At 43.8% G+C, this 18,337-nt stretch overlaps 1 protein-coding gene across 1 annotated transcript; it reads right to left on the bottom strand.

The window, feature by feature from the left end:
• Positions 1-692: 692 nt before the first annotated feature.
• LOC142595034 (E3 ubiquitin-protein ligase RBBP6-like) lies at positions 693-17,035 on the bottom strand. Its single transcript, XM_075722113.1, has 14 exons — positions 16,870-17,035; positions 14,483-14,582; positions 12,756-12,792; positions 11,058-11,102; positions 8,019-8,107; positions 7,802-7,898; positions 6,817-6,956; positions 5,734-5,903; positions 4,879-4,982; positions 4,253-4,444; positions 4,094-4,172; positions 3,939-3,996; positions 2,135-2,657; positions 693-704 (listed from the first exon to the last, which is right to left on the bottom strand). The coding sequence occupies exons 1-14, from the start codon at positions 17,033-17,035 to the stop codon at positions 693-695; spliced, it is 1,812 nt and encodes a 603-aa protein (XP_075578228.1).
• Positions 17,036-18,337: the final 1,302 nt, after the last annotated feature.

Consider the following 18,337-nt stretch of genomic DNA (forward strand, 5'->3'; position numbering starts at 1 on the left):
TGAGCAGATACTGGGCACCACCTTCAGGTCCATTCCAAAATCCAAAGCAGCCTTGAGCCAGTTGGTTTGGGGCCCAGCTCTGGTGCCCATGAAGCCATGCTACGCCTCAAGGGCCCTGAGAGCAGCTCTTCCACTTTCAGGCAGAGCCTGCCCTGCCATCCTAGGGACCAGGCTGCACTCGGCTGGGTGCCTCAGCTCTATCCCCACAAGCTAGGGTGGCAGCAGGAAGCTCCCGCACCTTGCACGCCCTTTGAGGCTGCCATTCTTCAAGCCACTGCTCTCTGCCCTCCGGGGACCCAGCCCTGCTCAGCAAATGCAACGCACGTGCCTGGCTCCTGCTTTTCTCCCGGGACTGCCCTGCACTCCAGCATGTAAGCAGCTGTAGCTGACACCCGGCTGCCCCACCAAGTCTCACTGATACCAATGATATCCTAGCACTGGGAATGGACCCAGGCTTCCAGTTCATCTTGGTTGTTTCTCACACTGCCTGCCCTGCTGTACAAGCATTTCAGATATGCTCCTGAGCCCTCCCTGCTCCCAGGAGCAGGGTAAATGTTTCCATCCTCAGGCGATGTATGCAACTTGGATACAACCCAAAGATAATAATGCAGAAGAATTGGGAAAAAAAAAAACAGAAAAAGAAAAGACAAACCCCAAAACCCAGAACTGACAGTCAATGTATTAACTCCACTTCAAACAGAAGACTAAAAAGAAACGAACACAGAGCAAGTGGGAAAGGGGACAGAAAATAGCAGGAAAAGGCTAATCTCACTGCTGCAGTGCTGCATGTAAATTCCAGTGGTTTCCTAAAACCCAATGGCTTGGCTAAACTCAAAGTTCAGCCAGGAAGGATCACAGCTGTGCTTGACCGCGCTAAAACAATGGGCATGACTCTGCATTTCTGCAGCCTCTAAGGACAAACACCAACCAGAGATCCCTGCACTTACTGAAATAGTCATACTAAACCAAAAAGGATCCACTTGCTTGCTTTGGCTGCAGGAACAGCAGGACGGCAGCACAAATTTGCAAGTGTAGAATGACAGCGAACATAAGAACAAGACAATGAAGAAATACACAAAGCATAAGATTTTGTGCGTCTTCTTTTCAAAAAAGTCTCACTCATTTTAGTTTTGCTGCTTTGCTGTTTAACAAGAATTGGCAAGCTTTCCAGTGATTTATTCCTGCCACTCACAGATCCAGGTTCTGCTTTGAAGTTCATACAGGGATATGCGTATGAAAAGAAAAGAAACCAAACCAAAACCAAGACCAAACCCCTCTCTGTAGACCAAGGCCTGAGGTAGCTTTAAGAATGCAGCTCATTGTGCCTCCAAGACCAGAAGCACCTGAGGCTGCAGAGCTTTTACAGGGGGAGGGAGAGAGGACTTGTAAAGAGAGATGCAAGGCTTCCACCCTGCTGACAGCCACCCGCAGCCCAAACCAGGGACAGTCAGAGCAAACAAGAAGGGAATGGGTTTGCTTTCTCTTTCATTTACTTGAATTACTTCTAACCAACTCTAAGTCTTCCCTCCCACTCCAGGATTTTTCCTTTGGTTTAATTTTTTTTTTTGAGACTTCTCTGTTCCCTTATGGTAAGATGCTACTTAGAAATGTAATACAGACATGCCAGGGAATACACGAGGCTAAAAGAATCTTAACTTTATTTATGAACATGAGATTTGTGTTTATACACATGCTAGTAAACAAAGAGAAAAATAGCCATGCAATTGTCCATGTTCCAGAATGGCTTCTGCAACGCCCCCGTTCCCCCCCACCCCCTGCCTCCAAAAGGTACTCCCCTTCTATCTTCCCAAAGTGGAAACTACTCTTTACAGGAAAATATCAAAATATTCCCAGCCTTTTAAGATGAAAACGTTTCAACACTCTTGGCCTTTGGCTACTCCTTCTTTGCTTTTTTTACAGGAGGTTCCAATTGAGCAGATTTTTCAAGACTGGTGTCCATCTTCTGGGAAGCTTTAGATGCTTTTGTTATATTGTTGTTCTTTGGAGGAAAAGCCACTTCTACTTTCTGCTTTGCCTTTTCAATTTTTGCTTTTGGCTTATCCTTCTCTCTTTTCTCCTTTTCAGACCCCGGTTTGAAAGCGCTATAATCTGCTGGTCTAGGCTCATCTCTTACAGGGGTGGCATTGTCTCTGCTTGGGAGCATGAACAGAGAGGCCCTTGTAACAGAACAGCCCTTGTAAAACTTTTCATACCATTCTCGATAGTTCCTTTCCCATGCGCTGTATCTTTCCTGCTCAAAAGGATCTCTGACGTCAGCAGATCTGCCATAGTGAACCTTCATGTCATAGGGTGGAACTTGTGTGTGTCTGTTAAAAGGCTGCCTTTCTTCCTCCCCTTGAGGTATAGTCCGTTTCATGGGACACTGGCCTCTAAATACTGGTGATCTTGGCCGTGATTTGGATCTTCTGTATGGGGGTGACCTTGACCTTGACTGGTGATAACCATGTGCCCTTGACCTAGACCGAGAGTTACGGCTCTTCCCTTTGCCTCTTCTTCGATTCGGCGGCGACCGCGAGTAGGAGTGAGAATGGGAACGACCAAATCTTCGAGAGTAGGAATGGGAAGAACCAGGTCTTGACTTGGAATAGGTATATGACCTTCTAGAGTAAGATGAAGCATTACGGGGAGACTTGGACCTTAAAAAAGCACAACACACAAAAAAAAAATACTGAAGGTAATTCAAAACAGTCACTTTCGCCAATTTTTTTTGTCCCAATTTTGTGTTTGGTTTGTTTTTTTTTTTCCATATGCTTATGGCAAAGCTGCTTTCAGCTGCTGACATGATGCTACTCAAAGTCAAGAGCTTGATAAGAGTTTCTGCTTACAAGGCAGAACAGCTGCTGCTTTGCTCGTGTGAAAACATCCAGGAAGGGTAACTCTATTTCCACTCACTCCTATCTCATGAACTACCACAGCTGTTGATTGATTTCAGGTGGTGTATACTGGCACGGGAAGCGGCACATTTTTCACTCCTCCACGACTACATGCAGTGCAAATCTTTTTTTTGCAGTAAGATGCAAAAAGAGCAAATCTTAACAGCTCCCATGCAGTTCCAAACATCAAGAAAACATGATTTAGCCTCAAGAGAGCTCAATTTTAAAATGCCAGCTGAGTCTACTTAACTTCACTCCTTATTTGGCAAGTTGTACAGGATGCAAAATACTTGTACTGCAATCCTACCTACAGGACTATTTCATCAGCACTTCTAGCCAGATGTCCTAGCAACATTTGGCACCTACCTCTAGTTCTAACCAAGGACAGTGACTGCATTTCAAGACAAGTCAAATCTAAAAGCTTCTGAACTCAGCCGCTAGCAATGTCACTCAATGCCATTACAAATATGTACCAAAAGGAAGGACTCACTTGGCACTGCAATAATAGATAAAACAGACTCCTCCCTCTCCAACTGAGAGAAAGCATCCTGGCTATTTGAGATGGCTCAATTGAAAGAAATTCAACGTTGTCATAAAATAACAGTGTTGACTTTTCCAACAATTTGCTCCATCAGTATCATCTAAGTTATTTAAAAAAGAATGTTGGAGGCTGTTTACTATTGGGAAATCAATTTCTTCAGCCGTATTCAGGCAGTGATCAAAAGGGTGGCTTTCTATTTGATCCTTTAATTATATTTAAGTTTTATAGGTAATTATGGTTTCCTCAAAAAAGCATTCATTTTTCAGAGTCCTCTTTTCCATCCTCTACTGGAGTTTTGTTTTCAGTAACCTTACTGCAAGCCCAGATCCCCTTTGTTAAAGCCCCAACTCAAATTTCAAAATTAATTACCATGTGTATTCTCCCTCCACTGCTATCTATGCATATTCACTTCATTAGAAATCAGCTGTTGTATAAGTTATGTGTTACGGCCTTGTTTAGCAGGTTACAAGTAGGCATCTATTGAATTTCTGTAGAATACTCACAGTTCCCAGCCTGCTCTGCCACCTGCTGAGCGAATTGTTCTGGCTCTCACTGGATGACCTTTTGGAGTGGGGAGACAAAAAAGAAAAAAAAAAATCCCATTCAGCTGGTCTGAAGATAATTGTTTTCAGGAAATCCTGAAGTTCTAGTTACTTACCAGCTGTGGGTATTGGTTGTCCTTGGGGGCCCAGAACACTTGCTACTGCTGGCTGTCTTTGAACAGGAACCTGGTAGCCCTTGTGAATAAATGCAAACAGTTGGAAAATAAGCTCTATGAAAATACAAGAATCAGCACATATGTTGAAACAAAACTTACCTTCTCTTCCCACAGACTGCTGATTGACAGAGGGGAAGGTTTAGACAGTTGAGCGGCACTCACCAGAGCAGCAGGAGGGGTGACGGGCAGGAGTGGTGGTGGTGGTGGTGGTGGTGGTGGTGGCTGTTGCTGCCGAATCTGGGTATGGAGCCTTTTTGTGTAGCCAGTTCCATTTTTGAAGTTGTTCACAGCCTAGAGGCAGAAAAACATTGACAAAAAGGTAATATGGAACTTCAGTAGATAAATGAACAAAAGCCTCCACAGAGTAAAATTGCTTTGGTATTCCTGTAAATGCTGTCAATCCTAAAATAAATCGCCATACAGATATATGAACACATCCCATTAGACACTGTTATTAATGACTGGTGACTCAGAGTATCTGTATTTAAAGTCCTTCAGTGTTAACACCAAATCTGAAAGCGAGGCAATCATCTTAAACAAAAGTGTGACCTGAATGTGCCAGACTGTAAGCTTCTGTAACAACAGATCATGGATTTCAAAAGTAAATTTGGCCTTGTTCAATTCAGCCTTGCTTAAAGGAGATGTAAATTAGTATTTGCTTCCCTTTCACCTTTTCACAAATAGACTTGTCTTACGAACAGTTTACGTAAAAGGCATCATGGCACCTGGCGTAGGAACTTGTTGGCAATTAAAGAATCAGGCGAAACGTCTGTCTGGTGGCACGTTGGGCAGGTATGCTCCTCAGATTCCAGCAACGCTGTTCTAATGCCTGTGAATAATTACAATCATCAAAACAGTTTTTAGCCAAAGTGAGGACATTAGTTGGCTTCTAATCAATTCTCAAAACACGTCTATGATTAATGGGTGAATGTGGTCTGGAATTGAGAGCATGAAGCTATAAAAGTTCATAGTGTCACAAATGTCTCGTATGCAGTACACAACCGTACAGTTTTGATATTTCACTACTGTCACACCTGAAGATGTAGAGTAGGCTGTGTCCTGATGTTCCCACCAGTCTTTTTTCCACTCTCTAGTACAGCGAGAAGTCACCAACCTCCAGGTTAATGAATAAAACACGTCTCAAAAAACCATTAGTAGGTTTGAGTTCTGAAGGTTTTAACCAGCTCTCCCATGGAGAAGAATGTGGATTAAATGCCTAACTGTCCCTTTGTTGCAGAGCACAGTCAGGCACCAGAGCTGGCTGTATAATTTTGTATGAGGGAAAGGGCTGTGGACAAACTAAATGCATTCCATATCTAATACTGTAATCACCTGCACAGTGATGCACTCTTCTCATACTCATCCTTTCCCATGTAAAGAGGACTTAACTAGATAGGTAAAAAGGGAAAAAAGCTTTCTGCCTTTTTTTTCCCCATTATACAAGAAGCATTCTTTCCTGTTCAGCATCTACTTAAGTGTTAAATAGAGCATGTAAGAAAGTAATTTTGTTATCTCCTACTTCTGCTTTCAGAAGATCAGATGCAATGTTTTGAATGAACAGACAGGGCAGTAACACTTACATTCGTCACAGTAACTGTTCCCACAGCAGGGAATAACAGCTGCATCTGTCATGAGATCTTTACAGATGAGACACAACAACTCCTCTGGAATAGGATCATCTGAGGAGGAGGAGGATGGCTCCGCTGGTAGGAAGGGAGGCTTTTCCTTCTTGCCTCTAGCATAAGCTTCCCTGGAGGCAGGGTGGGGAAGGAAAAAGGAAAGACTTAAAGATGGCTAAAGGAAAACTTTTCCAAACTTTGGATTTTATCAAAGGAAGAGAATAGATGGAATCCTTCTCGTACACCATTAGCCTTCTAACATGTAGGCATTTCGTTTGAACTACTTTTCTGTAGCCACAGCACTAAAAGAGGGAGGGGGGGAAGAATTTTCCTTCTGCAGAACTCTCCCATTCATTGGATCAACTCAGAAACCAGCTCAGACTGGAAAAAGAATTCCTTGACACCTAGAAATAAGGTGAAATGAATCCCACCTCTCCTTTGCCAGAGGGTAAGTGTAAATTGCAGGCTCAGGGTAAAGTTAGTCTCTGAGTAATTACGTTTGATTAATGGAGGAAGTCTGTGTTACAGCTTCTACAAAAGGAGATCCACGACAGAAAAACACAAGTGCTACCAAGTGCATTTGAAAACAGCCACTCTTGTCAGCACACAGTAGTGTTTTCTTAGTTTATAGCCACAGGAAAACTTCAGTCTGTTTCACACATGGGATTGGATAAAAGTCAGGGGGGCAGGAAATCTCAGTCCAACAGCTCTTTGTTACATTTTGCAGGAAGTCTTTGAAGCATAACCCAGAAGTAAAATGAGCGTTCACAGAGACCGACTCCGCTGTAAACACTACTGAAACGTTTTGCAGAAATACACATTCTTAGCATACCACAAGTTTCACCAACTTGCAGGGGCAGGAACAGAAGGACCGCCCTATTTTAATGGTAGAAAGTATCACAGATTTTAAGGTTAAGCTACAATGACAATGCTTCCTCCCCCATAATTCCAGATGCCAGCCAACTTGGTTGCATTGCCACTCGGACGTTTACACATCGTTTCTCTCCTTCCCTTTGTGGTCAGTCCAATTAATTCCCTACTTACGCATTAATAGTTGGTATTGCATATTTTCCACTCTTCGTCAGCATAGCACCCTTGGTGTTGGGATCTTCCACCTCCACCATGAAACTCCTGGGAATTCCTGTGCTCTTTTTAATTCTCGGAACAGACTGAAATTGTTTGTCCTGTTAAGGAAAGAAATGCAGACATATCTCATCTCAGGACCCACACTTCAAATGACATTTCAAGGACTATTTGAAGCAGCAAAAGCCTTTAGTGCTCTCCTTGTACCCAGCGTAAGGGTTGCTCAACTAAAATACTTCTTTTCCTAAAAGAACAGAGCCAGGACGTTCAAAAGTCTTGAGCAGTGTTTTGAACTCATTTGACATTCTTTGGCTTAACTTCAGGTTCCTGAAGGGGGAAATACCCCTGCGCTCACCATCCACTCAGAGAAGAGACACAAACCCGCTCCTCCTCCCCAGCACAATTCAGCGCGAGAGCTCAGTTCGCTGCTCTGAATCACTCGCTGGGGAAACTTGTGTTCACCATCTCTAGATGAAGGCTGAATTCAGACCTCATGCATATGCATTCAGTGACGAACGTTCAATGGCATGAATACTCAACCAGAGGCTTGTGTACCTAAAACACGCACTTAGTCACAAGATGGGGTCAACAGAAACATCTTGGGTTTAGACGGAATTCTGAAACCTGTCTAAAACCAGTCATTAAAAAGAGTTAAAACCAGAAACATTTCCAGTGATATTGAAATATATAAAAATGTGCGTGAAAGTCCACAGAGAAAGGTCTATGGACATATTTAATGTCTATGGCCTGGAAAAAAGACATTTTTGCATTTGTAATTGCAGGTTTCCCTGGAAGTTTGAAGGGCTTTGCAACATTGCCAGGTAACCTCTGTGTTTCACCCCAAGAGAAACAATTCTTAATAGGAGTGTTTCTGTATTTGTTCCGTGACTGCCAAGGTAAAAACAATGACAAACTACCGAACACCAGCAGTCCCCCACAATCTTACCCCATGTGTTGTGCAGTTCTTCCTATAGTGGCCAGGTTTTCCACAACGGAAGCAAGTGTAAGATGGTGGAGGTGGACCCAAGGCTTTCTTCAGGTAACTGAAAGATTTTGGGGAAAGAAAGAAAAAGGTATGCAAAGGTGTCTCTCTTGTTCCAACAAGCATCCTTTCAGCTTTTCCATCATCTTCAAAGAACAGATCTGACATCAGCAACACTTACTTGGATGGATCATATTCCTGGCAAGACTGTATCATCATCGCTGTTATTTTATCTTCCTCGGAAGCATCGGCTTCAGCCAGATTGGCAGTCTGTTTAACAGGTCAGGATTTGACACACGCATGAGAAACACAGTGAAGCCCACATGGCCAAAGACCACAGCACTCACCCAGTCCCGTAAAGAGCAGCACAACGCCAGCTGAGGCTGCACCAAAACAGCTACTCATATAAAACAGAGTTGTGCTGAAGATGTTCTGGGGAGTCCTTATGCCCTTATGTGGGGTTTGGGTGCCCGTTAACCTGCTTGACAAGAGCATTCCTGGGCACCCAAAACCTTGGGCTCTGTCTGCATCTTACATAAAGGCTTGTGGAACCAGTCCCATTTTCTTCCACGTGGACTCAAGCTCCGCGTAGAAACAATTACACTGTCCAGTGTTTTTGAACTGATATTAAGCTCCAGACTATTTGAAGGAGAAGATCTCCGCTGTACATTTAACTGAGAAAGATGTATGCCACTATCATGATTTACCCTTTGCAGCCTGAAAAGGGCACTCAACTTAGCAGTCAGGGAAGTTGTTTCTGCTTGCTGAAACTGAGCTTTGGACACAGAAGCATGAAAAGGAATCAAGCTTTTTAGAATCCCTCAGCAAGACAAAGGATTCTTTTCAGTAGAAATGTCACCATCATGTGCTGTAGGCAGTCCAAACTGCATGTTCCCCCCTACTAACTTCTTCATAAACCTTACGCACAACGAGATCTTCAAATTCTTGAAGCCAGCTGCTTTTGTTTAACCAGTATTTGGTCAGATTTTTTTATTACACACTAGTCCAGACATAAGCAGGGACGAAGGGAGGGACTGTAAATGACTTGGACCTTCAAGCACCTATCTTTCAGATCAACAGCGCATGTTTTTGCTTTTAGATGCATTCATTCACAAAAGCAACCATCTAGTTTCAGTATTTTATTAAAGGGTTGTTTCATATAGACAGTTTTTTCTCAACTGGAACATCATTCACATCAACATCTGTCAAGTCATTCATATAGACAGTTTTTTCTCAACTGTAACATCATCCAGATCAACATCTATGAAGTCACTGCCATTAACATTTACAGACAACTTTACAGATACTTGACTAGTTTGTTTGAACCCAAACGGTTTACAGAACACTTCCAAAACACAAAAAACACATCCTAGGAATAGACCAAAACTCAAATAGGGCATTTAATACATAGGTGTCGTGGTTTAGCCCCAGCCAGCAACTAAGCACCACGCAGCCGCTCGCTCACTCCCCCTACCCCGATGGGATGGGGGAGAGAATCGGAGGAGTAAGAGTGAGAAACACTCCTGGGTTGAGATAAGAATAGTTTAATAATTAAAATAAAATAAAGTAAAATAATAATAACAACAATATAATAATAATAACAGTAATAATAATATACAAAGCAAGTGATGCACAATGCAATTGCTCACCACCCGACAACCGATACCCAGACAGTTCCCGAGCAGCGGTCGCTGCTCCCCGGCCAACCCCCCCCAGTTTATATACTGAGCATGACGCCATATGGTATGGAATAGCCCTTTGGTCAGTTTGGATCAACTATTCTGGCTGTGCCCCCTCCCAGTTTCTTGTGCGCCTGGCAGAGCATGGGAAGCTGAAAAAGTCCTTGACTAGCATAAGCAGTACTCAGCAACAACTAAAAACATCAGCATGTTATCAACATTCTTCTCCTACTAAATCCAAAACACAGCACTATGCCTGCTGCTAGGAAGAAAATTAACTCTATCCCAGCCGAAACCAGGACAATAGGAATAACAAACCAGAAAACTTTTTACAACACATTGCCTCCATGCTAAGCCAGTCTGCACTCAGGAGGTCAGCGCAAGTAACAGTTCTGAGCTGCTTTATGTTATGTTCCTGTATTTTTCTTTAAATGTTCTCAAAAGCTGAAATGTCTACACCACTTGGACAGTTTTTCACATTGCAGAGGAAAACTTCACATGAGTTTACAGAATCAAGGACACATTTAGGCACAGCACTAATGGAGTCCAATTTCTTCTGGTGGATACCTTCCAAACTAATTTTTTTTTTTTTTTGGCCAAATGTACACAGTGTAATTTCTGCAGTGAGTGAGGGAAGAAGTTACGAGTGGGAAGAGATTTCTCTTTCTTGGAAATGAACTCCAGCCTTTATTTTCAGAAGAAAGAAGCAGCTCCTCTGCACTAGGCCCTGCCTTCTCTCATCTTTGTCACTCGAAAGACCACTCATTCCATTGGCTAGCACTACGCCTTTGCACAAAGTGCAATCACTAGTGCAATCACCAGGCAAAGCTACACATTGTTGAGCACAGAACGCAAGCAGTTCCACAGCAAAACACGGCATTGCAACAGTTTCAGAAGGTCACATCTGCTAATATGCCACACATACACACTGGCATATTCCTATAAACAGTCAGGTACATTTACACAATTGACACAGCCTGCGCTCAAACAAATTAGATTGTGCTGTCCACTGTAGATGTACTACGATGTATGAAACTCTGCAGCATTCACAGAATGGAACTGTAACTATCGTGACTACAAATTCAAAAATAGCCATGCAATCGTCCATGCTCCAGAAACGCTTCTCGTTTGGCTGTTGCAACCCGCCCTGAAATGTCCATAACTTACAGACCATATAATTCTTCTCTGAAAGTTGTGTTAGTTTCCAACACAAAATGAATGAAACGTATGAAAAATGGTAAACAGCTTCTGCAGTGCTGCTGCTTTGTGTCTTGAAGGTGAGTAATATGGCAACATTACGCTGAGGCTGATAAGGTACTCCCCTTCTATCTTCCCAGACTGGCAACTACTCTTTACAGGACAGTATCAAAATACGCACATATTTTACAGTTAAAATAAATACTTTTAAATTAGTAAAATCTAAATTAAAGTTCTGTTCACATTACAAGAGTTATCCAGCTATAGATAACAGTATAAGATTTAAAAATACAAAGCAAACACTTTTGGTTTTAAGCATTTGACAAGAATAGATATAGATATACCTTAATAAGCTGGGCCAGAGAAATAGATCCAGAAGAGTCATTGATCTGTGCACAAAACATTAAACACATATTCAAGTTCTACAATCAAAACACAGCAATAGTTCACCTCTACTGCAGTCTGAAAGGCTGCACCATATCCTCTGAGTGTCACTGAAAGAGGCATTTCCAACCCAGTGTAATCGGTATTTGTTCAAAAAAGCGTCCAAACCTGTGACAGCTCCAGAGTGCCTCTGTGGTTAATGAGAAGAAACCAAACTCACCAAACCTGCCTGAGATCAACTTACTGCTCCAGACTATCTCAGAGAGGGACCCTTGTCAAATGCTCACAACTGCTTAAGAGTCACAGGGGTAAGGAAGCTGCCAATTTTCAGCTAAAAAGGGATTTATGAGAATAAATTGCAGCGACACTCCTCCCTCCCAGCTACCTACGGAAGGGCTTGCAGGAATGAAGTCCTCAGGCCACTGGTTCGTAACGGACTGCTGTGTTTGTTGAGAACTAAGACTGGAGGGCACTTTTTCCACAAGGAAAAAGGGGAACTCCTCGCCTGTTCCTTTTCCAGTATACTCAATTCTGTTACGCCACAAGCAGCAGTGAAGCTTACCCCAGTAAAACCTTAGCACAAAGACACTCGAATCACTGCTTATTATGCCTGAAGTTGTTCAAAAGCGTAGAATAACATTTCACAATATAAACTGAATGGCTCTCCTCAAGGGGTCACTAACTGGATCAGAAGAGAGATTAAAAGCCTTCCGTGGAAAACGCTCTTGTCCTTTAGTGCCTAACGCAGTGGAAGAATTCAAGGCAGCAGTTTTTAGCAGACTCTGGGAAAAAAGATCTCTACATGCAGAAAAAGATTCCTCACTCCATCATTCCTTCTCCATATGTTTAGCATCATATGGTGGTACACTAAAGAAAGGCTTAACCTCTGCGAAATTGAAGCAGCATCCAACCCTGAAGTCACCCAGCTCCAAAAGCATACTGCAGGCAGACGTTAAGACAAAACACAGGGATTTCACCCACAAATGCATCAGGCTCTAAACTTGTGCCAACATTTGTACACTGGGGTTTAGGTATTTCCATTTGCAGATAAACTATTCAACTAAACTGCTTCATCCGAGAAAGTGGAAAGATCAAATGCAGAACTTGACAATAGCACTTTGTGTAGCAACGATGTTTAAATTCACAGCAATCTATGAAAGACATTTATGCACTCAGAGGGGCCCAAGCAATATCACTTCAATCATTCAGTTTTAGGAACAAATACCCAGGTATTTAAGGACATGGAAAGGAATCATTTAGCTGCACAGAACTGTCCTCAAAATGTATGTGATATGTGACTTATCATATTTGTTTGAACCCCCAAATCAGAAGTAAGGAACAGTACCAAGCTGATCAATAATGGATTTTCAAAAAACATTAGGCAAAAAAAAAAGTTTCAATACAAAAGCTAAGTGATACAATGTGAAAATGGCAAAAAATGCACTCCAGACAATTTGTGTTGCAAGGAACAAAAGCACACAACAACCGATACAAACATACACACTACGATGCTGAATCAAATACATTCTATTTACAACATATACTATGTTCTACTGGAAAATAGATTAAGTTACTGTTTGGAAAATTTATACCAGGCTACATTGTGTAGAATTAAGTGCAGTGTGCAGAAAAAAGTGTGAGATTGTGCTTTTACGTACTGGTTTTGATGGTCCACTCACTGGCTCCGTTCGACTTCTGGAAGAGAAATGGAGGTGATCAGAACTTAAAATAGAGCCCATACCTCCTGAAGATGAGGAAGTACAAGGAAATACTTGTAGATTACCACACAGTGGTTTCTTCATGCATTTCCCTTCAAGAACAAACTGCAAGGCGAGTAACACATTTTCAAGGCCTCTCCACCATTACAGCATGCATTCATCGTTCCCAAACATTAACCACTCTACCAGCAGTTTCTGCAATGTTTCCAGCTGGAGGAATCAAAAGATAATCTGCATGGCTAATTTTCAACGTTACAACAGCAGTGCCATTCTTTCCTTGTCCCCACACACAGGGATTTAGTTGAGTTTTGATGCCAGCAGCATCTGTCCTCTCACTTTAGGGCAGCATTACAATACCAGGAGAGGGTGCCACCCAACCAGAAACGGAGGATGCATTCACAAGGCAGCACTGAGCATCCATCCTTAAATTAACCCCCAAAACAAGGCCATGTTTATAAGCACAACGCCGTGGCGTCCAGAATTACTCAGTAGTGCCTGAAAGCACTGCAACAACTGCTGCAGTAATGTGCCCAAAGTTTACATGCAGAGCCACACAAATTCAGGGTTTTTTGCTTGCAAGTGCTTCACGGGCACCAGGATGCTGCTGTACTGTTTGTTCGAGACACACTGTAACTCATCAGTATACTTTATTTATGGGGAACCCACATCAGAAAGACATGGCAAAACCACAAGCTAATAACACCTACTAACTGTGGTGGAGAGGTCTATCTTTAAGAAGGCTGGAAAACATGACCATTCAAACAGTGCTAATGCAGCTGATACACAACTGGACTCTGTGAATACAGAAATGACAGCAATAATGCTGTAGGCAGGATGGCATTTGAGTGGCTGTCATTTTAATCAATATGCCCAGTTATCTGTCCTCCGTAAATCTTAGGAATACAGAACTAAAACCTGGAGCACAGATGTCAGCTTAGGGTAAAAACAGATTTAGAAAGAGAACTAGCAACAGTTGGCAATGTGCTAAACTGCTTCCTGCATTTCAGGTTTGGAAAGGATTAACTATTCTTTCACTCTACTCGCACTAAAGGCAATACACTTTGGGACAGTGTTCTTTTTCTCTTGCCTGAAACGGATGCTGTCTTTAGGAAACTGATACGAATCCCTTATGAATGGAACTTCTTGTTTGCATGGTTCGCCAGCTGGCAACCCTTGCTCTTTCCTCTACAGCTAGGATGCAAAACCCCAGACCTGGGGCATAAGAATACCTGCCATATCCCACCCTCCCTCCCCCAAAGGCAAGAAAGAGTCAAACCCCAACAATCAGATTCTTCTGAGATGGGAACAAGTTCTGAGTTCACACTACAATGCCTATCTCTCTTCACTATAAAAGCAATAGAAGCAAGAAGATTTAATAATGACCACTCAGGTAGAGGAAACAGCACCTACAACTTGGGTCTCAGCAAAATCAAGCCCAAGAAGAAGCCCAAGAGAATCATCTTAAAAGTTACCATTGCTGCAGTTCAAATCCCATGTCCCAGTCGACTTTGGGACAGATACATTACAATCTACCCCATGACAACCAAAATTAACAGCAGCTTTAACAACAAAGTTGCAATCGGAATGCCTCTGTAAACTAATATCCACAAAACCAGCTAACACACTGAAAGCCCTAACAAAGGGTACAATGCTGTATGGATACTTACACAACATAGGTTTTGCTGGTGCCTTTGACTCCTCCAGCAGGGATTCTTCGAACGATCACTGATGAGTTCTTTGGAATCAGCGCATTAGCATCTGTGTATTCTGAAAACAACACAAATACAGAACAAAACAGTATTCAATTTGTAAGAATGTCTATTACTATGTAATGACATAGCACTTCAGGCAATCCCTTCACAGGTATGAAAGCAAAGCTTTCTATGTAACACTGTGCTTTTATCGTCTCAACACACTAATGGGACATTCCTAGAAGTCTTCACGTTTGGTAATCACACACAAGCAGCAAAATCTTTTCCATTCATTTAAAACAGTTTGAATGCCAACAGCACACTGCTCTCCAAGGTCACTCAGGACTGACAGAACACAGAAGACAGCCTGCCATCTGCACTAAGACTAGCTCAGAGGCCCAGCTGGGGCTTGCTGTTTGGTTGTTGGTTTGTTGTCTCTTGCCTGAGAAGCAGAATAGCACATGCTCCAAGGGGTTGGAGTCAGAATGTTACAGGGCAGGAAAGAGCACTCAGGAATCCTGAGCTCTGCAGTTCACAGTTCTTCCACAACATTGTGAGAACATCTATTCTAAAAGACAGGTCAAGGAGTTCAGATCAAATTAAGAGGAGGCGGCAAGTTGAAATGCATCATTCCTGAGTGCAGGCTTTTTGAAGGGAATTCTGCCTTTATAGACATGCCTCTAGAGGAAGCATGGAAGAGGACACCCCTGCCCCCCCTGCTATTTAAAATAGGACCCAACCATCCAGTTTGCCTTCCAGCATCTTAAAAGGAGTCTATCACATCATTTTTTTCCACTGACATTTAAAATCCTGTTTACTTCTAGTGAGTTTAAGCATCTACATCTGATGAATAAAAACTGAAATTCATGGTTATGCATTTCAAGCAAAAATTTGGCATACGTATACATTACACTGAAATGTATTCTCTAGCTTTGCTCTGAAAACCACGGGGGGATTTTTGCATTTTCACATGGAAAACACCCTTAGGAAAGCTTCAGGAAGCACCTGTGTCACTAATACACCAAGTTTAAAATTTTAGACTCCTTTTACAAAGGTCAAAGGGCAACACAACCTCCCTAGAGGAGGATCTGCTCACTGATGAACAAGAGGGATGCTCTTTAAAGCATGACAGATACTCCTTGTTTAACCTCACCTTTAGGGAACACCACGCTTAACAGAACCTAGGGAAGCAGACACTTTTTCTTCACCGGATTCTGATTACGTATGGAAACAAAGCAACACACTTTGTAAAACTGGTATGATGTACATTAGAGTAACACTTTATGGGGGAACATCTTTATGAGCATCACTTTTTCTTCTAAAACTTTGCTTTCCGTTCCTCACCTGCTATTTTTTCTCCTGGGGATAAGAATTGGGCTCCATCACATTTAGTACCATCCATCAGTCTGGTTTTAAGGCTCTGTTTGACACAGACCCAACCATTCCAGTAGTGACGCCAGCCAGTTGGCCACTCAGCCTGCTGGCATGTGTGAAGCTGACAGTACCTTAGCAACCCAAGACAACATTCAGAGATCCTTCTGCAGCAAAGCCCTTCAGGCAAAGTAGCCATTTTTCAATAGCTCTTGACAATTTCATTCAACAGTAGTAGAATAATTCAAGACTTCTGAAATGGACCTCTACCTACGCGTGCCATGCAATCCAATGGCATCCCTAGGACCCCTAACAGTGTGCTCTTAAGTCTCTTCACAGACATTCTCCTGAACATAGTTTAAATATCTTGTCATGGTTTAACCCCAGTTGGCAACTAAGCACCACACAGCCGCTCGCTCACCCTCCCCCCACACCCTGTGGGGATGGGGGAGAGAATTGGGGGGGAAAAAAGGTAAAAACCATGTTTTGAGATAACGGCAGTTTAATAGGACAGCAGAGGAAGAGAAATAGTAATACTGCTTCTACTAATGATAGAAGAACATACAAAGCACAAAGTGATGCACAACGCAGTTGCTCACCACCCGATGACCGAGGCCCAGCCCGTCCCCGAGCAGCGATCGCTGCCCCCCAGCCAACTCCCCCCACTTTCTATACTGAGCATGACACCCTATGGTATGGAACAGCCCTCTGGCCAGTTTGGGTCAGCTCTCCCGGCTCTGCCCCCTCACAGCTTCTTCTGTACCTGGCAGAGCATGGGAAGCGGAAAAGTCCTTGACTGCCACAAACACTCCTGAGCAACAACTACAACATCAGTGTGCTATCAACATTATTCTCATGCTAAATCCAAACCACAGCACCACACCAGCTACTAGGGAGAAAACCAACTCTGTCCCAGACAAAACCAGGACACATCTGCAGATAAACAGGCAGCTTTAGGTGCCCAAGGCCCCGCGCCCGCCGCCCCCACGCACCTTCGTTGGTCTGGGCGTTGCTGATCTGCAGGTCGCAGTTGGCCGCCTTCAGCTTCTCGCGGCCCATGATCTGGCGCTTGAGGTCGCACAGGGGGATGTGGAGGCCGCTGAAGGTGACCGTATCATAGCTCAGCTGGGAGGAGAACTTGTAGTGGATGCACGACATGCTCCTCCTCGCAACCCGGCCGGGCGGCCACATGATGGGGAGAGGCCCCCGCGGCCCCGGCTCCTCCTCCGCTCCCTCTCTCGCACGCAGCGCTCCCAGGCCCGACCGCTCGCTATGGCCACTCGGGCGCCCGGCCTCAGCGTTCCGCCCAGGGCTTTCCTGGACGACAAGTGCACGGGCTGCCGCCAGCGCCTCACCTCACCCAGCGCATTATGACAAAAGGCCCGCGTCATGGGGGCACAGCGGCCCCGCCCTCTTCCTCCTAACCCTGAGCTCTCCCTAAAGGCAATCGCCATTCCTCCACACATTCCTCCAAACCTCCCCATCTACCACATCCACTGAGCGGGCAAGGGAGATTCTCCAGAAGCCCTTATGTGAAACCCATTCGAATAAGCCATCACGCTGGCCATTTCTTCCTGGAGGGAGTTCATCCGGCCCTGCACACTGCCAGACAACGTGGATGTTCGCAGAGAGATTCACTTGCTGTACTGCAGGAAGCCACAACCACACTAAAGGTAATGGTAAGAGTTTGGCTGCCACTACGGGCCCAGAGGATCCTGATGCTCTGAGCCATCTCCTCTGGGTCTCAGCCTCACTGGTTTACCTGAACAGCCCAATCCGGCACATGCTAACCCTTGCACAGGAAATCATTTGCATCATTCAGACTCATTTGAAGATCAGACTGCCCTATTTGCACAAGCACCAGGGCAATATTGGATAGGTGAAGAAAGGGCATTCCAGGATTTACCTTCCACCTGAGCTGAAAAGTGGATTCTAGAGTGCAATTATACCTCCCACACAGGGTAGAACCACTATCTCTTCTGCCTCTGGAGCTCCTAGCTACTGATAGCTATGGGAAAAAGTGTTACAGCCCTCTGATGGCATGTGGCACTACGTTCCCCCTGTCTGTAACAGCTTTTATCCCACGCTTAGGGGTTGCAAAACTAGAGCAAGCTACTGCAAATGTGTCAAGAGAATTAGAAAAAGCCATTAATGAAACTGCAGAGATTATTACAGCCCTACAGGAAGAAATCAACTTACCACCACAAATGGTAACACAGAATTGATTAGCCCGAGACCACCTTTTAGCAGCACAGGACAGAGTGCCCAGTGGAATGAGCTCATTTTCCTGCTCTCTCCAACCCACAAACCCTTTAAAACCCCCACTGTCAGCCTGTCGCTTTTCTTATGTTGACAGGAGAAAAGGGCATATGGAAAGCCGCTTCTAAATGGGGAATCCCTTCATCTATCACCGACTCCCAGGCACCCGACCAACCGGGTTGTGATGACCCCATCACAGAG

The sequence above is a fragment of the Pelecanus crispus genome, chromosome 16 (assembly GCF_030463565.1).
Source record: "Pelecanus crispus isolate bPelCri1 chromosome 16, bPelCri1.pri, whole genome shotgun sequence".
NCBI classification, from domain to species: domain Eukaryota; kingdom Metazoa; phylum Chordata; class Aves; order Pelecaniformes; family Pelecanidae; genus Pelecanus; species Pelecanus crispus.